The sequence below is a fragment of the Dipodomys spectabilis genome, unplaced genomic scaffold (genome assembly GCF_019054845.1).
Source record: "Dipodomys spectabilis isolate Male_0828 unplaced genomic scaffold, ASM1905484v1 ptg000263l, whole genome shotgun sequence".
Lineage (NCBI taxonomy): Eukaryota > Metazoa > Chordata > Mammalia > Rodentia > Heteromyidae > Dipodomys > Dipodomys spectabilis.
Window position 1 is genome coordinate 2213925 of NW_024870940.1, and position 21717 is coordinate 2235641.

The 21717-nt window shown below is 41.2% G+C and overlaps 1 protein-coding gene across 2 annotated transcripts in view; it reads right to left on the reverse strand.

Annotated features, from left to right (window-relative positions):
• Positions 1–272: 272 nt before the first annotated feature.
• Positions 273–21717, reverse strand: part of Agpat5 (1-acylglycerol-3-phosphate O-acyltransferase 5) — a 28863-nt gene continuing 7418 nt past the window's right edge. For both annotated transcript variants that reach the window (XM_042699864.1, XM_042699863.1), the window contains 7 exons: positions 16555–16624; positions 14586–14701; positions 13382–13471; positions 9568–9658; positions 7878–8045; positions 4817–4940; positions 273–2616 (listed from right to left, as the gene is read on the reverse strand). In XM_042699864.1, coding sequence (XP_042555798.1) covers positions 2391–2616; positions 4817–4940; positions 7878–8045; positions 9568–9658; positions 13382–13471; positions 14586–14701; positions 16555–16624 — 885 coding nt within the window. In that variant the 3' untranslated portion in view covers positions 273–2390. The remainder of the gene's footprint in view (positions 2617–4816; positions 4941–7877; positions 8046–9567; positions 9659–13381; positions 13472–14585; positions 14702–16554; positions 16625–21717) is intronic.

Below are 21717 nucleotides of genomic sequence, written 5' to 3' on the forward strand. Positions count from 1 at the left end.
AGCAGGCATTTGTAATTAGACAGGAACCTGCTTTGTGACCATCAAATGACAGGCACCCAGCACTTACTATTGGCTCTATGGCTTGTAAGTTATATAACCTTACATGACAGAACTTTTATACTGCTTTGCCAAAAATCTTGCCCAATACTTAAGAAAAAAGAATTATAATTTTGTAAGTTCAGTGTGCAGGGCTAACCCAGGAAGCCTATTTCATGTGACAGAAAACTGTTGGTGAATATTTGGACCGCAAAATGTTAAACAGCACAGGCATATAGAGAGTGAAGACATTTATTTTTTCGCTTTCATCTGAACACCCTTGTTTGAAAAACCAAAAAGCATGCGCATCGATGGCACTCTTATAAAGAAAAACAAAGTAATAAGCTGTAAATCAACAATACAAACAATAGGGTTTACAGGTGGGCACAGGACTTTTAATTTTAGAGAATAGTTAATTCTACTCAAAATCAACATGTTTAGGAGAAGCTTCTAATTTTTCAAACATTTTGATACAATTTTTCCAACTACCGTATTTTATCGACCCTCTGCTCAAAGGACTGAGGTACAGTCCTTGGAACCAGCGTGCTCAGCCTGCAGGCCACTTCGCCTGGCTAGAACACCCATTACAGTCCATGCAGCCCCCTGGTCAATATGCGACTTGGGAGCACTGCTGTGATGCTCAAACTCTACAGCTTACATCTACTCTGATGGAGTCAGAAATGAGCTGAGGGCTGCTAGCAAAATATACCTAAAACACAGTCTTGACTTTGTAGATCAAATAAATTATAGCCCATAGAACACTTCATGCCGCTTGACCTTGGCCTCCTTGCGCAATAAGGCTGTGTTCTGTGTGTGAATACATGTATATGAATGCTGAATACATCACTTACTAATGGACAGAAACCAATTCGTATCACACTTCTTGCTCAGCTGGCTTATTTTCTGATTTTGGAAAAGCAATGTGATACAGGCATAAGTTTCTCTCAATTCTTAAAAATCACAATTCAACAGGTATGTTTCATCTGGGTCACTAGAATTATGCAACCAAAGGCCTTAAGCAGCAGACCGAAATATCACCTTCAAAAAGGGCCAGCGGGCAGTGGTGTGTCCATTTTAACCTAAGGAAGGCGTGGATTCCACTTTAGAAAGACCTCCTTCGGTGGCAACTGTCCCACGACTGTGGGTGGTGGAGCTGGATGCCTTCCTGCAAGGGAACTCTCTCTGGAGGTGATACAGATTAGCTGTGTGGCTCCATTAACATTAGCAGCAAACAGACAAAGCCACGTCTGTATTTTACTGCCTTCAGCCTGAATTTCACAACCAAATCCAAATGCCTCTGCAAGAAGCCACAGGCGACAGGAGGAGCTCCACTTGAGCCAGGGCAAGAGTGCCAGCTCACCGTTTGTGCACTCGAGTACTGGGCAAATCCCTGAGCAGCACCACCGAAGGACACCCAAAGGGAAAGGCTTTGGACACAGTGGAAAGCCATACAGCAGCACAACAATGATTCCCAATCAAACATCCTGCTAAATCAAAGAGAAATAGCCAAAGGCACATGCTAAAATTGGTGCAGGCTCCCAGCACCTAGAACTGGAGACTCCAAGCCCAAGAAGGTTCACACTGATTAGTCTGATATAGAAAATAACAGGAAACCTTTATGTTTTTAAGTATTATGGCACTGATGCTGGGAGTGTAGCTTCAATCTTCAAAGGCTAGGCAATTTCAAGTTCTGCTACAATGAATCAGTCACAATTTTAAATTTCATTTTGTCTCTTCATACATTATTCTTTTGTAGAGTGGGTATGCACATTAGCAGTTTCAGTATTAGAAAGGTTCATTATTTTGCACATACAGCAAAACCAGCTAAATAACGCGGTATGGAGGACCATGCACAGAGTTGCTCCGTGACACTCCTTGCCCTTTTCCTACGCGTGGCTCAATACGTAAATACAACTTGTCACTGGCTGGCATCTGAACACTTTAGTGATGAGAGATTAGAGCTGACAAGTTGGAAAAAATGTAAAGTAACAAATATGGTGAAATAGGCTCCAATGAATGTTACAAAAACAGCCATGTGAATTATACAACAATAGGAAAATACATAATCCTAGTCATCTTTACAAGCTGACATTAGTTGGAGAGAGTGGAAAGAATAGCACAAATTCCACTAAGCTTTCCTGTCACCGCAGCTCCAGTGCTAAAGCTGGAAAACCTTTTCCCAAGATCAATTTCATATCAGCTTTAGTCACAGAGTCTATTTTACTTTTACTTGTTCAGGCAACAAGGCTTTATTTACACTTCTCATTTAATTCAGGAAACAATTGGATGTAATATGCAGCCTTCACTAGCAGACAAGATTGCCATCCCAGTGGGGGACAGCCATTGTCCGCGGTCTATGATTTAACCGCCACCCACAGGCAGCCGAGCACCGTCCCATAGATCCACGTGTTCACATACAGTTTCCTCCCAGCCTCGGTCATGAGCAAGCCAACAGTCAAACCACCCAAGAGCAGCACAGAGGGCAAAGTCTTCTTGAGACTTAGTTTGGAGTGAACACTTTTCCCAGGAAATTTGTTTCTTCTTGCTGGATCTGGTGAATCAAAGAATTCTATAAGCAACCTATAGCCAGAACAGAAAACAGAATTAATCTACTGGATACCTATTATGTGTTGGAGAAGTTACAGGTCCTTGGAAAATCAAGATAAGTAAGGAACAAGACATGGTGTAACTAGTTTACTATTATTACACATGAAATGCATTTCAGACACACGCTTAGAAGCCACTTGACCAGGCTGTTTTGGCTCTAAGCCTCTGACTGACAGCATTCTGAAGTGACCTGACTATCATGACCCCTCTGTTTCTTCTCTTTCTGTGTATACCATTCCACATACCAGCAGCCAATGAAGAGACCAGAAATTCTTTTTTTTTTTGGTCCGGTCGTGGGGCCTGAACTCTGTGCCTGGGCGCTGTCCCTCAGCTCTTCAGCTCAAGGCTAGTATTCTACCACTTAAGCCACAGTGCCACTTCTGGCTTTTTTTTTTCTTATGTGGTGCTGAGGAATCGAACCCAGGGCCTCGAGCATGCAAGGCAAGTGCTCTACCACTGAGCCACCTTCCCAGCCCCTAGACCAGAAATTCTTATCAGCTCCAAGGAGTTTGTCTGAAAGCCCTATACCCTTGGAATTATAACAGCAGGTCCAAGAAAGAAAAGAGCAGCGTGGCTAATTCCTTTCCCCATCTTTCTTCCAAGGCGTTAGATTCTAACGGTAGCTCATGCTGCAATGCCCTCGACATGAGACTACAAAGTTGCCTTACAGATTGTATTGCTAGTGGCTGCCAACACTCGACACGCACTCCTCCACACACAAAACAAAGGGGGCAGGTGAAATGGCGGGCTCTGCCTTCGTCCTACACACAAAGCAAAGGACGATCAAGCACATCTTCAGCCTTTCTTCTGAAATGAGGTTTAAATCAATACACATAGTCAAGTATCTCCCATAACTGAAATGGTCCTGAATAAGTTGCTTAATACATAATGGTGCCAATGAAACACAGCTATTTAATTCAAGTATTTCATTTTAAGCTTGCCATACTTTTAACAAGTTTCACCTGACTTAACCAGAGGCTAATCAGGAAATATTTTACTGCTACACAAAGAAAGGAAGAAACAGCAGTCTCCTGAGGAGAAGCATGCTAGAAAAATAAGGCATGGGGTGGGGGAGTAAAATTCTTAAAAATGATTTTGGAAGTAGTTTTTAGTTCTTTTTTAAAAAAGAAATTTAGTTCTTTTTTAAACATTGAACTAAGTAGTTCAATGTGTGTAAATGCTGTATTCCATACTTAATGGCTCCATCTTTTCAAAAGATAAAAAGCATAAATGTTTAGAACATATCTATCATAAAAAAAAAGGATATGCTTCAGAAAGTACAGGACTTTCACTTATAGCAAAACGGAGGTTTTCAGCTAAGAAAATAATTTCTAAATGTTATATGTAAATCTAAGACTCAGTTTTTTGTTTTTGCCAGTCCTGGGTCTTGAACTCAGGGCCTGGGCACTGTTCCTGAGCTGCTTTTGCTCAAGGCTAGCATTCTACCATTTGAGCCACAGTGCCACTTTCAGCTTTTTCTGCTTATGTGGTACTGAGGAATCAACCCCAGGGTTTCATGCATGCAAGGAAGCCCTGTACCACTGAGCCATATCCCAGCCCAAGACTCAGTTTTCAATCTCTTTCATCCCCCATTTTTTTTTTTTTTTTTGGCATTAAATCAAAGATGCTGTCACCTGCTGCTTCGGGGTTCTCGCTGTACTAACAGATATCCAAACACATATGGTTTAAAGATAGGTGACTGCTGGCTGCTAAGTGCTATGAGCATGGACCAAAGTACAGTCAATGCCAGAGACTGTCTCAGCCCCAAATGCCAACAACAGAAAGGAGACTTTTTCATTGTAAAAATGTCAACCTTCACCTTCCAACAATACTGATGTCATACCTATCTGCACATCAGACACAACCTTGCAGTCCACAGGGCAGTTGGCAGGGTAGCTGGTTTTCTACCTGTTCTGAAAACAGAGATTGGGGCATCTTTCATCTGAAAGGGTATTTGTGCATCTTCCCAGGTAGTACATCTAGGAAGTCTAGACTGACGCTCCGTAAGTTCTTTCACAGTGATTTGTAAAAGGAAGGTTTAAAACAGAAACATATGCATGGAATAAGCTTTCACCTGAGTTTATAAAAAGCACTCTCAAGACAACAGGTGCTGTTTTGGCGCAGTGAAACTTGATTGAACCGAAATTTGCAGACTAGGACTGTCTTTACTCACTTGTCTTTGATCTCAAACCGTTCATGAAGCCATCTTCTCATATATGCTTGCTCTTCTGGAACATCTTTCTTGTCGATACGATCAACGTGAATATGAATTTTTACGCATTCTTTACAGAGAAATTCTAATAAAGACAAAGTTCGTATTTTTCTGTTTTAAAACTCATCGTTATATATAGTGAACATAGTGAAAGTAAGACATCAGGCAAAGATGTTTGAAAAATAAACATAAATTTGTGAGTAAATGTTATAATTTCCATGTCTACTATAATTATAAAAGTTATTAAGTAAAATCAATAGCACCACATGTGGAAGTTGGAGCTTAGCCAGAAGTCCTAGCCACCCCTCTAGAAAGGATACCCAGATGCCAACTCCATCAGCCGTAGCGTCCCACTCAGAACCCCACCCTGACTGAGCGCTGCCCCTGCCACACAGGGTCGCCACGATGCCCCAGCAGACGGGCGCTCTCAGGGCCGTGTCCGTGTGGTCCCACTGGGCCTCTGGAGACAGCAAGTAACTGCGCATTGGGAATACTCCGTAACTGTGTATTGGCCTGATCCTCTGCCCCGACAAACCTCGGAGCAGTTACCTTTTCTCTAGGACTTGACCTCTCATTTCTAATCACTGGTAACCCTTACTTTCCTGGTCCTTACCAGATTCTAACACGTTACACTGTTAAAGCTGGGCATGGTAGTGCCTGGGAGGGAGTCTAAGGCAGGAAGTTCAAGGTCAACTTGGTAAGCCTGCCTTAAAAAACAAAACAACTAAGAAGGCAGGGGAGAGGGGGACAGACTGAAATTCTTACTTTGGAATAGCTATGAGATTGTAAATAACTGTCATTCATTTATAAAGCATGAGGCTAGTTTTTAATGTAATATAATAAAGAATTATGCTGTAATCTCAGGAGACCAAGTCAAATGGATCAAAAGTTCCAAGACCAGCCTGAACTACATATCAAGGTCCCCTGTCAAAAATCCAGTGGCTAGCTGGGAAGGTGGCTTAGTGGTAAAGTGCTTCTCTAGCATACATGGAGTCCTAGGTTCAGATCCCCAGTACCATATACACAGAAAAATCAGAAGTGGTGCTGAGGCTTAAAGTGGTAGAGTGCTAGCCTTGAGCAAAAGAGCTCAGAGATAGTGCCCAGGCCCTGGACTGGGAAAAAAAAAATGTATACACACAGAGGGAAATCTGTTGAAAAAGAAAGAACGGTGCTTCACCACATGTACTTCCTGGAGTTTCCATTTTGAAATGGATCTCACATTATTATACGTCCTAAAGCATGATCCTTAAAGCTACCTCCTTAGCTTCTACTTCACAATTACTCCCAGCTAAAGGCAACTGTGGCAACTACCATTCTCACATGTCACTCCTTGAGATGTTTCCCCTGACGAGCTGAAATTCAACACTGTTCCTCTGCGGCCTCCTTCCTGCTAAGCTTCCACTATCAGCAGCTACTTCTATGTCAAGCTGGTGTGAGCTCCATCATATCACTACCATAGATAGATAAGTACTTTCACAACTCTGCTGTGGAAAAAGCCCTGGCGTACAGAACACACACTGAACAAAAAATATGATTTAATAGTGCCTGTCTCACATCCAGTTGACTTTCTAACTGCTTTTGAGAAAGGCTCCTTCTACACGTTTTGTTGCAGCTACCCGTATCATTCTGGAAAATTCCAAGACACAGCACACATTCAGAGGAACACCTAAGGAGCAGGCTGAAATAACAATGGGGTAGTGGTGCATAATTTGGACATCTACTTTTGAGGAATCCCACTCACACTGCACACTGTCCAACTTCAAACAGCTGCCACGGTAAAAGACATAGCCTGTTCTCCTTCTACGCAGCTCAAGTGGACGCTCTAAAACAGGAACGGCAGCTCTCCACAAGTCCTCATCTGCCTGGTGCCCTGTGCAAATTCCTGCAGTCAGCTGTGTCTTCGGTTACATTCAGCTAAACTGTGCAGCTCACTCATAATTCTGTTAAATGTGACACAAATTATAACCCTGTCCTTTAAATGTTTGAAAAGGTGCTTTTTTGTCCGACAATGACACTAACTTTTGTAACTATCCTACAAAATATATATCTAAAGATTAGTACTGACTGGGAATGGACATCTCGATATTGCTAGCTATGTACTCCGCCGCCCGGCCCCCCCCCCCCCGCCCCCGTTTTTCTGTGTCAGCCTTCATGTTGCTACTTGACTTTTTTCACTCAAGGGTAAGGGTCTACCACTTGATCCACACGTCTTCTTATGGCCTTTTGCTGGTTAATTTGAGATAAGAGTCTCATTAGCCTTTCTGTGCAGGCTTGCTTTGAACTGTGACCCTCGCATCTCAGTCTTTTGGGCAGCTAGGATTACAAGTGTGAGTCACCATTGTTTATTGTCCTCTTTTCTCCATTTTATTTCATTTTTTCTTGGACTGCAGATTGAACCCAGGGCCTCACACATGCTATGTAACCACTCTACCACTTAAGCCTTACTTCCCCTCCCCTCCCCTTGAGTTTTTCATTTCTGAGACAAGCGCTTGCTAACTTTTCCTAGGCTGACATTAAAGTCATAGCCCCCCTGGCCTCTGCTTCTTACGCAGCTGGGGTTATAGCTGTGTGTCAACATGGCTGCTTCCTCACTTCCTCCTTTGATGGGTGGAGCTTCCATTTTCATATGTAAACTTTGGATAGAATAACTAGGTTTAAGAATTTTAAAAGACTAATATAGCATCCAAGATATATCAAACTTAGCAGGACTAATGCAATTTCAACTGTTACACATTAGTGACAGCTTGAACAATGTAAGAAGCAAATGGAATGAGGGTGTGCACTCGTAATCTCAGCACTTGAGAGGCATAAGTAGGATTGTGAGTTTCAGGCCAGCCTGGGCCACAAAGCAAGAACCCGTCTCGAAAAAAAAAAAGAATAAAGGAATGATACTTGCCTATTTAAAACATGAATTATACACTCACTAACCATATGTGACTTAAACGTGTCATGTGGCGCTCATTTGTGTCACCGATACACTCATCACAGGCGCAGGCTCACATGCAGAGGGACACACGCTCACCCGTCATGGTCAGGGGCTCCTGGTGCTGCCGCTGCTGCCAGTTCGCACTCCTCCCTTCGTAAACCACGGTAATGTCATAGATGGCATCCAGGTAACTCTTCAGAGAGTCAAAAGCGACGTGAGTTGCCTTTATTCTTGGTGTCAGCACGTATTTTAATACTGGAAGGCCTAGGAAGAAGTCATTCGCTATGGTCATAAATTAGGAATCTATCAAGCTGGACATCTAGACAGAGCGTGGTCTCCTCAGTGGACAGACAGAAATGTGCTGCGGCTACCGCTGCACATTCAAAGGCTTCAGGCTTGCAGAACCCCACATGCCTTTGTCTATCAAGTAAACATTCACTTCACACACAAACTTAGTAAAAACCATGGGTAGGGTGGGCACCAGTGGCCCACGCCTATAATCCTAGCTACTTAGGAGGCTGACTTTTGAGGAGCAAGGGTCAAAGTCAGCTCAAGCAGGAAAGTCCACGGGACTCTTAACTACCAAAAATCTGGAAGTAAAGCTATGGGTTAAATGCTAGCCTTGAGCAAAAAAAGCTCAGGGACAATGCCCAAGCAGAGTTAAAAAAAAAACAACACCACACATACATACACAAAAACAAAAAACAAAAACCACCCAGGGGTACAAGGTGACAAGCCAGAAGCCCGTTCCATGGGAGGCTTTGACCTACTGCAGACTCTTCACCTCTCTACCCTCAGAGGATACAACTATGCCCAGGATCACTCCCAATGCTTAGGACAAAGCACTAGCTTACTAAGCTGCTCATTGGACCACACAGGGAGGATACACACTCACTCTCTCAAAAGGCACCCTGAGAACAAAGCAAAAGCACTGCTTCCAGTGGGCTTCCAATTTGGTCAAACTGTATCAAACTGTTCAGCTTATCAGCCATTCAGCTACGCAATTCTTCAAAATATGGGTTGAGGACATTATTACAAGCTTCTAAGGACTGCAGACAACTCTGAGAGATTCTCCAATAGGAGCTTTACATACTCCTGAGTCTACTCTTATTTAGATTTCCGTCTGTCTAAGATGAAAGGAGATAAAATACTGAAGCTTGTCAATATAACATCATTTGCAACCAGACAGCTAATAAAAGCCAGAGCCTCAAGTGCAGCCCGGGTGTGTAAGCCTACAGAATACACACTCTTTTCCCTCACACATAATCCACACTGCAGGAAAGGTCAAAAGTCCTTGTGCTGGTGGCTTATACCAGTAATTCTAGCTACACTGAAGACTGAGATCTGAGGACTGTGGTTCCAGGCCAGCCCAGGCATTAAAGTCAGTAAGACTCCATCTCCATAATAACCAGCAAAAATAGTAGGGCTGGTAACATGGCTAAGTGGGTAGAGTAAGTATATGGTCTTGAGTTCAAACCACACTACCACCAAGACAAGGAGGAAAGGAAGGGAGGAAGAGAGGGAGGGAAGAAGAGTGGGAACAAAGAGAAATTACACTCATATTCATGTACTCAGTTTTAAGTAAATCTATAGCCTGAAAATACATATTGCAGCAAGCCCTAGAATTTACTCTGAGACATATGTAATAACATACAAGTGTATTCAGAAGACATTTCCTTTCTAAGAGATGATATATTCATTCATTTTTGTTCCAAAACATAAATATCTTCTCCAAGATCATTATCTTGAAAAGTTATTTTCTCATTCTAGTCAATTTTCTACTTACCATGTTCAGCAGAAAATGCCTGACTAGCAGATAGGAGTTTTGTTTGTCCTGGGCTGAATCTTGTTCCCTCTGGAAAAATCACAAGGTACATCTGTGGGACACAGAGGAAATTCAGGGTGTGTGTGTGTGTGTGTGTGTGTGTGTGTGTAAGACCCTTGTTGTTGCTGTTGACTTTAACAACGAAAACTTCATTAATGCTATTTCCTATGGTAGATGAAACACATATTCATTTATATGTCCTTTATTTCAAGCAGAGGTACCAAAATGCAAAAACTTAATTATGTCTGAACATAACACAACATTTAAAATGCAGGCTTACATTTAAAGTAGGTCTGAAATAATTTCTAAAATGCAAATAATCACTAAAAATCTGCAAAGAAATGCTTAGTTTTAATTGGTGAGGCAACTGCTCCCTTCTAAAGGACCCCATGGCGTGACATTTCATGAACATGCACAGCTGTTCACATTAGTGGGCACATTAGCATATTTCCTGCATGTAAACACTGGGCTCTTCTTCCATCCCAGCCCAATCCTCCAAAGTGACTTTGTAAGAAGTTACAAATCTCAATACTCATATCCACTAGGCTGCCCACCATCTGAAAAGAAACAGGAATAAACAATACAAGAAAATGCATCCACTTCCATACTTGTGGCATAAATTTTTCTAGCTAAAATTCTAACTAGATAATATATATAAATGAAGTAATCACTTTATCACAAATGTTTTTATTACATCCACAACTGATAAATGACTTTTTTTTTTTTGGTCAATAGTGGGGCCTGAACTCTGGGCCTGGGTGCTGTCTCTCAGTTCTTCAACTAGTGCTCTACAACTTGAGCCACAGCACCACTTCCAGCTTTTTCTGCTTATGTGGTGCTGGGAATCGAACGCAGGGCCTCGTGCATGCAAGGCAAACACTCTTAACAACTGAGCCATCTTCCCAGTCCCGTGATAAATGACTTATGAAAATACTCTTACAATATGGAGAAGCACTTTTTAAAATTTGTAATAGAGATGCACATTTTAATACAATCCCTCAAATAATACTTGTATTAAGCAAGAACTGCTGTAGTTAATGAAACACATTATTACTAAGATCTTCTAAGCCACACAAAATTGCTGTGATATATATAGATACAGATATACATATATGTATTGATATATATATTCATCCCACTATCCCAGTGATTTAATTACTTTTGAGAAACCAGAGTACAGTGAAGAATCTAAGGAAAGAATCTAAGGAGCATATTTTATGGGATTAAATACTAAAAAATAAAACTGCCTGCCAACACACGGTGACTCAGCTCTCAGCAGGCTTCACGAGCATTGGTATGGTCATCAATACTGCACAGGATAAAAGCTAGACTGTGACCTTGAGACACACTATAGTAACCCACAGCAGAAGACTAGATTGCTTGTTTTCACTTTTCCATACAAACTATTTTAAAAGTTACCTATACTATCATCTGAAAGTATCAAAGAGCTAAGATGCTAAGACCAAAATTGAGCAAACAGTAAACCTGAAGTGAGCACAGCAGAAAAGTTCTGTCTCAGAAGACAAAAGGTGAGAAGAGTAGCACATCATGTCCATGGCCTTCTACTGGAAATGTGAGGAACATGAAGAGTGAGCTGGTAAGGGCCACACCACACCCCACCTGCCCGACCTGCAGCTGCCAGAAGTCAGGTGAGTCTTCAGTAAGTCTGCAGGCCCAGCTGTACTGCCTGAGTGGTCCACGTCACCTCACGCTCAGAATCTGATTTCACTGGGGCTTAGACTAGACGAGTTTCAAGGGCCCTGGCGAACACAGGCACAGATGTTTTCACAGCCACCAACGCTTGCTCAGCTTCATTTGCTCACTGCTAGCATGCTACCACTTTGAGCCATGCCTCCAGTTACGGACTTCTGCTGGTCAGTCGGGCATCACTGACCCCTCCCAGGGCACGCAAACTGCAAGCGAGGGGAAAGCCTGGCGTCCCTGTCACTGCAGGCATTTGTGTCTCTGCCTTCCTCGTGATGGAATTAGGGAAGGACTGGGCAGGGTATATGGGTCACATGACCCTACACTGCATGCTCAAGAGGCCAAAACTCACCTGAAGCTCAGGCTTAAAGACTTGAACCACTTTAGATGGCACCAATGGCTCACTCCTGTAATCCTAGCTACTTGGGAGGCTGAGGTCTCAGGATCATGGTTTAAATACTAAAAACCAAAACTGCCTGCCAAATCCTAAGAAAGCAGACGTTGGACCAACACACGGTGAGTCTAACATAGCCAGCCCTTAGCAGGCTTCACGGGCACTGGTACGGTCAACGGTCAGCAACAGTGCACAGGATAAAAGCCTACGGGGGAAAATTGTGAGGCTCACATCTCCAATAAACTACTCAAAAACTCTCAAAGTAGAGCTGTGGCTCAAGTGGTAGAGCACGACCCTGAGTTTCAGCCTCAAATCTCAAGTGCTCCAAAAATCTAAAACTTGATTTTCAACATCACCATGACACTTGCAATGTTCTCGATTTCAGAATATTTCTGGAGTTGATGAGGGAAGCTTAACTGGTAAAGTCTGTACAAATACTACAAAAATCTGAAAACTTCAGAAACCCAAAACATTTCTGCTCCTAAAGTGTTTTGGATCATGGATACTCGAGAGCCGGTAAGAGGCAAGAACTTCCCAAAGCTAACTGCACCAAACCAGATAGACAGCATGGGGGGGAGGGGGGATCAACCAGGATTTCTATTAAAAACAACAACAACAAGAAACAAAGTTAAAAGATGTTTTGGCTCAAGTCACAGACAAGGAGACACTAATGGAGGTAGCGCGAGCATAGAGAAAGCCATGGACATCATATCTGCAAACCCATGCCTTTAAATTCAACTTTACAAAGAAGTGTGCTGTATCATACAGTGCCGAAGATCTACGGACATGAGCCCTAACCCTATGTGAATCCTCTGGGCTGTCTCAACCCATTGCCGAGTACCATGCTTTTTATACAGGGCGCACCATCACAGGACAAAGGACAATTCACTATTCATTTCCCAACACTCTGTTCCCATCTTCCCCATCTTTCCTAGATGATGTGATTTCCACCTGCGAAAACATCTAGACAGTGTTCAGAACAAATAATGATCACATTGGGTACTTGGCCAGCCAAGTGTGGAGTACTCTGAATATGAGCTCTCACTGAACCCTGGCCAGGGAAGGGAAAAGGACGAGGGAGGCAAGAAGGGACAAGGAGAAAAAGAACTTGTGTGCATGAGCTAAGTCTGGACCCTTGCAATGTGTGGAGAGAGAGACCAGAGATTACCACAATCAAGTTGTTCTGTCCAGAAGGAAGTCATGGGAAAAGTCATTTGGCAACAGTTAGCATTCTTCACATACAAGATTTTTTTTTTTTCTTTTCAGGACAAACTTTTGCAAAACAATATTCACATTGGAAGATACTTTACTTGTAGATATGAATCATTTTTCTTGCTTTCCAAACTCAATGTATGTTAAGTTTGCCCCAACAGAAGATAGTAGCTTCTCCTAGAACTCTATTCACATATAGAACCAGGAGTGAGTGTTCTCAGGATTAAACATAGGGTTACCAGTGCAACTAACATGTCTGTTCAGACTTTTCAGGTCCTCACTGGCAGCCACCAGAAAAGGCCCTAGCACGTATATCAATCTTTCTGATGGCCAAAGAATGGCGAGAACTTTGTTCCCTCAACAAACTCTGAACTATTTACTACACACAGAGTACTATGTTCTTATTTTAATTCTTCAACTGAAAACCGAGAGTAGCTAAGGAAGTAATACAAAGAGCACTCTTACTGGGGTTCCTGCTTTCACGTAGCTCTGTAGCTTGTTTCTCATCTCTTTTTCATTAAACTTGGCACTTCGCTTTACGTAGATCCCACCATGCTGGCCAGCAAGAAAAATGGGGAGAAATATTTACTTTTAAACTAATCAACTGTCATAGGCATGAAAAATCAACTTTATTCCCAAAACAAGTACTGAGTGAAATATCTCAAAATTTAAGCTACTTGAATATATCCTAATTAACTAGTAGTTATGAACTAGTAGTTGAAAATTCCATTTCAATGTAATTCAAACAGAACTTGTAGACACTGTATTGGAAAACAGCTATTGAGTTTTGCCAATAGTTAAAAATTCTTTCTTTCTTAAAAAAAAAACCTTTTAAACTAAACACTTCATTAATCAGATGTATCTTTTTTTTTTTTTGGTTGGTCGTGGGGCTTGAACTCTGGGCCTGGGCTCTGTCTTTCAGCTCTTCAGCTCAAGGCGAGCGCTCTACCACTTGAGCTACAGCGCCACTTCCGGTTTTCTGGTGGTTTATTGGAGATAGGAGTCTCACGGTCTCTCCTGCCCGGGCTGGCTTTGAACCGCGATCCTCAGATCTCAGCCTCCTAAGTAGCTAGGATTACAGGCGTGAGCCACCAGCGCCCGGCTAATCAGATGTATCTTAAGTTTAGATTTTTCTGCTGACTTACTAAAGAATCACTAAAGATGCCAGCACAATCTTTAGGATTTAAAATATCAACCTAGCACTGTTATGAAATACATTTTCCTTGCATACATTAATTGCACAGAATAGGGATCTCATTGACACTTTCATACACACACACATACACACACACATATAATACTAAGTATTTTGCACATATAGCTCACTATTTGGTTTTATCTCTCCAGATCACTAATTAACAAATTCTATGCCCTTTATGTTCCTATCTGACCTTTATAGAGCTACATTTTTGCTATTTCATCTAACTATACAGATAATTACTTATATAAATATACATCATCAAGAATATCAAATAAAGATAGTTCAATTCAGAATATGACATATTTTTAAAAGCATTCGGGCTGGGGATGTAGTTCAGTGGTAAAGCGGTTAGCATGTAAGACCCTAGGTTCCATCCTCAGTAAAATTTACATTAAATGTAAGTTAAAATTTAACATACATTAAAAAACGAATATATACATATAAACGTATGTAAGGAAAAAGAGTTACCCTAGAAAAGTAGCACCCGTACAATGGCAGCCATTTTAGCCCGTCTTTCAGCACGTAGCGCACATGTCCAAGAGCATTCTGCCTGACGGCCAAAATATCCGCTACAATCCAGTCCACTGCAAGACAGCACCAGTGAGCCCGGCACCCCTCACCCTCCACAGGCACATGTCTGCTTGGTGTACTACTTACTTTAACATCAGACAGTTACACTCAACTTGTGATTTTTGTTTGTTCCCTCCACCTCTCTTCACCAAAAGATTTTCTGGGGGGAGTGGTAGGTGGGATTTAAACTCAGAGCCTTGTACTTGTGAGGCAGGTGCTTCACCATTTGAGCAATACTCCCACCCCTTTTCGCATTAGGTCAATTTTCAGATAGAATCACACAATTTTTGACCCAAATGGCCTGTGATTCTACTTATACCTTCTGTGTAATTGGGATTGCAGAGGTGAGCCATAGCATTTGGAATGTTTACTGCGTGTCAGGCAAACTTTTTTTTCCCCCAGGCTGGCCCTGAATTGTGATTCTTTGAGTCACAACTCCTGAATAGCTACAATTCTAGGCATCAGCCACCAGATGTGGTGTTTGAAATGCTTTTTATTGCAAGAGCAAAACATGAAAGTCACAAAATACCAAACTAATTAAAAGCAGTTCTTACAAAGAATAAAATGACCTTCTGTAATTAGGGCTAGAAAACAATTTTTTTTAACGTGGAAAATGGAAATTATAAGCAAAAATAGCCATTCAAGTTATTGAGTATGAGTAAATATTCTGTATATGTACTGATCTTTACTAATATTTTGGACACAGTATTAGGTCCCACGTACCTTACAACTGTGCCAGGTAGGTCTGGGTTCCTTACATAATCAAGGGACGTAGTCTCAAGTTCCTAGAAACTATAACTAAAACTGAAAGGTTGCATATACAATAATTAAGGCAAGGTAACAGTTAACAATACAACCTTTCCTCTTCCTAGAAGTTAATTGTGTTTTCAAATGTTTCAGAACAGAACAGAAGGAATAAAACAATGAAGTTTTTTTTGTGGTTGTTTTACTGGACCTGGGGCTTGTACTCAGGGCACTGTCCTTGAGCTCTTTTTGCTCGAGGCCAATGATCTATCACTCTGAGCCACAGCGCCACTTCAGCTTTTCTGGTGGTTTATTGGAGGTAAGAGTCTCATGGACTTTCTTGCCAGGGCTGGATTTGAACCTTGATCTTCAGATCTCAGCCTCTTGTATAGCTAGGACTACAGGCATGAGCCACCAGTACTGGGCTTAAAGTTTGTTTTTTGAAGGGAAGAGGGATTGTTTGCCATTGATTGTAGGATGATTACTCTCCTGTATTTATACAGTACATGTACTCAGATAGACTTCTGCAAAGATTTAAAATTTAAACACTGAAAATGAACCTTAAGCCTTGGGTACACCTTCCAAGAAGTTTTAAGAAAGTAGGCTAGAGAAAAGTGGCACTGTGGCTCAGGTGGTAGAGCGCTAGCCTTGAGTTGAAGAGCTGAGGGACAGCACCCAGGCTCAGAGTTCAAGCCCCATGACTGAACAAAAAAAAAGAAAATCGGCTAGAGGCAGGAGAATTGTGAGTTCTAGGTCAGTATGGGCTACATAGGCAGGCCTCAATCATTCAATCAATCAAGGGTACACATGCTTCAATACACCAATTCTATTTATAAAAAGAAGAATACATTAAGAGCTATTCAAAGATATGGAGAAAAACTGTAAGAAAATAGTTTATTTATATCAATCAGAGAGGGGAAAAAGTCTAGGAAAATTAATAACTTGCACATTACTGGCCTGCCAAAATGTAAGAACACAAAAATAACGATGACACAAGTATAAAATCTATATAGAAAACTTTAAAAAACAAAAAAAAACTTCACTTAATTAGAAAACTCCTTTGAATGACTATGTACCACTTGTTAAAAATAATGCCCTAATTTCATGCAAATGAAATACAAACCTGTGCTTTGATGATTTGATAAATATATTACATTTTCTTTATTTTTTGGCAAATCTCCATATAGCAATATCTAAAAGAGAAAAAGAAACATTACTTTGATATTAAAATATCATACAAAAAGGACAATGTGAAAACTGACACATGATTTTATAACCTCTCTAGTCACAATTAACAATAATTAGATTTCCCTTAGAAGCCTCATAGTCAAGTATAAGGCAGGTTAATGGCCATAAAGCCAGAGAGCATGATGGATATCCTCGTGAGAAAAAAAAATCTATAAGCATTTATTGATTGCTAACAACATATAAAATTTTACAAATCTTCCTTCAAATAGCCTACAATATAGTAGAAGAGAGAGACATAATCCCATTCGCTACGATGCAACATGACACAAAGGTGAAAACATTGATTTCAGAGGATGAGGGGAAGGAAAAATGTCATAAACACCAGACCAGCTGGACAGTCAGAGACTTATGCAGGAACAGTGCACAGCCCACAGCCAGGCAGGGCCGAAAGGCCCTGAGGAATAGCGGCAAGGAGACCAGGAGGGCTCTGGTCAGGACACCCAAGTCTCTGGAGTACCAGCAAAAGATAAAATTTTATTTTTAAGGAGGGAACTTGGCTCTCTGATTAGTACTGTGAAGCTCCAGCAAGGACTGGGTGCTCAGGAGAATCCACGAAGAGGCTGGCCTGCTGGTCTACCAATAATGTTTATGCTTGTTTATGCAGGTACTAGGGCTTGAACTCAGGGACAGCATGGACGCTGCTGTCCCTTAGCTTTTTGCTCAAGGCTGGCATTCTACCACTTGAGCCCCCAGCTTTTGGCTTAATTGGAGGTAAGAGTCTCATGGGCCTTTCTGCCCAGGCTGGTTTTGAACCATGATCCTCAGACCCCAGCCTCTTGGATCCTCTAGGATTGCAGGTGTGAGTACACGAAGTGAGCATTTGGTATACCAGTCATATTTTTTTTAATTATTATTAGCTCCTTGTATACACAAGTTGCGATTCCATGCATCAAGTTATGAGCACAATGGTTCTTGACCAATGCCACCCTGGTGGTTGTTGCTCTCCATTTTCCCTGTCCCATCCCTACCCTCAAGTTACTTGGTTCAGTTTTTGCAGAGTATACTCTATCATGATTGCATTGCATTTGCTCCTCCTCCCTCACTAAGTTCCCCTGTAAAACATGTTTTCCCTTCCTCATGCTCATTTTGATAAACAGTTCATTTAGTTGTTCAGAGTTGTTATACCTTTGGACCACATTTTATTCCTTAAGCTGAGTGGTGAGGACATGGTTTCACTGTTAGTCTTCTGCAGTTTTATATTTCCTAAATTTTCTGCATATAGGATTTAGGGAAATGGAGTGTACACTCTGAAAGGCAGCAGTGTTTTGTTTCCTTGTGGAGGTCATTCATTTCTCTCTATCTTGTCACTGTGGATTATGCAGGATTATGAATTACCTAAGGCTTTCTAGATTTAGTCTACAGGATTTTCTTTTGGTCATGACACTACTCATTAACCCAACATCTTTGTAAAAATATACTAGATGATGTGAGTTATAGAGGCCACGGTCTCAGATTACGTCTGCATCTTCCTTAGAAAAAGCATACAATGTGTTTAAATCTGTGCCTTATTATCTGAAATAAAATTTATCAATAAAGTACACAGATCACCAATAGTTTGATTGATAGGAGTGTTAAAACTGGGATACCAGCTTGTAAGCAGTCGCCCTTCTTTAAGCAATGAGGCAGAAGTATTTCAAGACCACTGGGAAAAAGATGAAAATTGTGTGTGGGTGTGAGCGTGTAAGAGTTGTGTGACAGAGAGCATGTGTTTGTGTGTGTGAGAGAGCGAACCCACTACACTTACAGTTCTCGTTTTTTGCGTCTCTCAGATTTGTCTGCCCGTGCTATCTCCAAACTGACCTTAGCCTTCCAAGTAGCCAGGGTTATAAATAGGTATGAGCCACTGTCCCCTGGACAGGCTGAATGTAAGAGTATGGCAGATTTATTGCCAAGAGTGTTTCAGGTTTCACTTTCTTGGAAATATTCATGGCTCTCTGGGGACTGTCTAGCCCCCAAGCTGAAGCCAACACCTGAACCTTCCAGACTCTTCTTTCCTACAGAGAGCTTGCTTAAGAGATCACTAGGCCATAGACTATAAGGGGCACTGCAAGTAAGTCACTAACAGACAGTTTTCATGCACTGATATTAGAAGGGTGCCTGAAGACTCACTGGTCCTGCCTTGGTGGGCTGAGGTATTTGAAAACCAAGTCTGCTATTCAAAGACCCCCATGATCTCAAAGCTGATATTAGGGTGATACCCTTTCCAAGTTGTTTCATCCACTACTTACTCTACCTACTGGAACTCAAAAAGAACAAGCTAAAATATAGAGCAGCTTTTTCTACTTAAAACTTTAAAAAAAAAACAAAAAAAAAACCAATCTTTCAGACTTAGAAACTTAAAAAGATGTGAGAGAAAAGTAAAATGATTAACGGTACATCTTAATGTAATATATGTGAATCATCCTGGTAATGGCTTAAATTGATGTTCACTTAGTTTTTAGAGCCTCATCTGAAGGCTGGGAGCTGGTGGCTCACGCCTGTAATCTTTGCTTCTTAGGCAGCTGAGATCTGAGGATCATGGTCCAAAGCCAGGCTGGGTAGAAAAGTCTGTGAGACTCATCTCGAATTAAACACCAAAAAGCCAGAAGTGGAGTAAAGCTCTAACAATGAGCACAAAAGCTAAAAAGCGGCAGCATCCAGGCTCTGAGTTTAAGCCCCAGGACTAGCAGTTTACACTGTTCAGTCACTTGAAATGAGCTTAAAATGTAATTGTTACGCAGTGAAACATAGTGACACACCACATAATGAATGACATTCAGTTAACCACAGCCTGTAAGCTACAGATAACAGAGCTCACCGATAACAGAGACTGAAAACCAACTAGCACATAGTAATGATAGCTACCCTAGGTCTTGTCCACGTATTATGTATGTGCCTGCGGACTGCTAATGTCACCAAGCCTACTACCCCCTAGTCACACAGAAGTATGGTACATACAATTACAGACAGCACATGGCATTCAGGAATACTGGCTGACTTCTGTATGTGGTGCACCACACCTGCATGGTTATTTTAGTGTACTCTATCTATATATGGCACCGTGAGGCCACACAGACTGATGAGTCAAAGTCCTCTGGTCTGCATGAGTACACTATGATATTCATACAATAAAATCACCTAGAAGTGTTTCTCAAAGCATGTCACTGTCATTAAGCAACAGGGAAGTGTACATTATCAATTAACCGGTAAAAGATTTCTTCTGTAAGCATACAAATCCTATAGGTGATTTTTTGGGGTCTAATTTGAAATATTTCATTGATCAGTAAAATTATGATACTCTTCTCAAATAAGATCAAATTAGCAAAATTATTTAGCTTACAAACAGAATGTAAAACAAGTATCAGAAAATTCAAATAGAAATTTATAGATCATAAAATTTTAGGTTCTCAGCATATGTATCTCTTGGTACTATCCTTAGAGGATGTTTTTTTATTTTTGTTTTTTGCGCCAGGATGCTGTCTCTTAGCTTATTTGCTCAAGGCTAGCATTACTTGAACCAGAGCTCCATATCCGGCTTTTTGGAAGCAGTAAATTGAAGATAACAGTCTCATGAACTTCTCTGCCTGGACTGGCTATGAACCGTGATCCTCTGATCTCAGTCTCTTGAGTACCTAGAATTACAGGTGTGAGCCACCCACAAACAGCTGGTTTTTTTGTTTTTGTTGTTGTTGTTGTTTTCCCCTCAGCATCTACGATGTCCAAATCACTGAGGGAGACAATTTGGAGACCAGTGTGACAAAAATATTCCATCCATTTAGTGATGAGAATACTGAGGTTGAGAAGCTGACTTGACTAACCTGACACACAGTGCACCAAAGAAATGGAAATCAGACTCAGGTTCTAACCTGAGTTAGACTGCAAAAACTCCAAAGAGAAAATGTTAAAGTTAGAAGGGGTTCCATGAATTTAAAGCTTATGCAGTTTTCAACTTGAATAGTAAGTACCCACAAGAAACATAAAAAGTTGCCTATAGCAATGCACACTAAAACCAGAGCTAGAGTTCAGGAGAATCATTTTATTATAAGCATAACTCCCACTGGGTTTAAACAACACCCCCCACCCCCACCCCGGGACTCAGTGGTACCCTTCCTTTACTTCTAAAGTTCTTGGCTCTTTTCATGTTAGCCTTTATCTCATTACACATTCATGGTTTTTTCCTTTACCTGACACCTTTCTGTTTGTGCCTTGCTAGTGAACTTAAGGGCAGAGATTATTTTATTAGTCTAAAACACTAGCCCCTGTCTGATTAGCACTTAAAGAGCAGCTAAAACTTAATACACCTCTCCTTTCTAAGAATCATCGCCCTCATTTCTTCATGCTCCTGGAATTCTCACCCAAGGTAGGCAATAAGCCAAGTTGACTTGCAGCTAGTGCTCACTTATTTATATGCACCAAGTCTTCTAAAATACCCACGTTAACACTTTTATTCTGGGTTTAAGTGCCAGTTCCTACAGAGAAGTAAAAGAAATGAAACCAAGCTTGGAGACATGCATGGGTTCAAACTTTGCAGAAATTACTGGCTTTTACTGACAAGTAACCAAAAGCTTGCTTCCTGACTGGTACAGACTCCCTTCTCTAACAGCCTCTGACCTCACCCATTCTTGCCTTACTCCTAAGAGTAGAATTCATGTTTCAAAAGACTCACTAGACGTGTAAACCTTGTGACATAGAACGTTTAGCAAATACCAGGACCATTTAAGAATTCCCCCAGAGATTCATCTAAGCATTCAGAGAAACTCAAGAGTTGTACTCTCTGTAGAGTGCTTGCCCTCACTGTTAAAGGGGAAAGTCCTCATTTTCTCTTCTGTCACCAACAAGAGGTCAGTCCTACAGAGGGGACAAGATATACATTAAATTAGTTACATAAAAGTAATGGTGATGATGAGCTCCTAAGGAATAGGTGTTTGTGATGGAAATGTGGTAGACCCTTAACAGTAGTGCTTATTAGCACTACTGTAATAAAGCCACAAAATAAAACATTTTTTTATGAAACATCAGACTACATTTTAAAAAGGCTATTATGAGGGCATTATTTTGA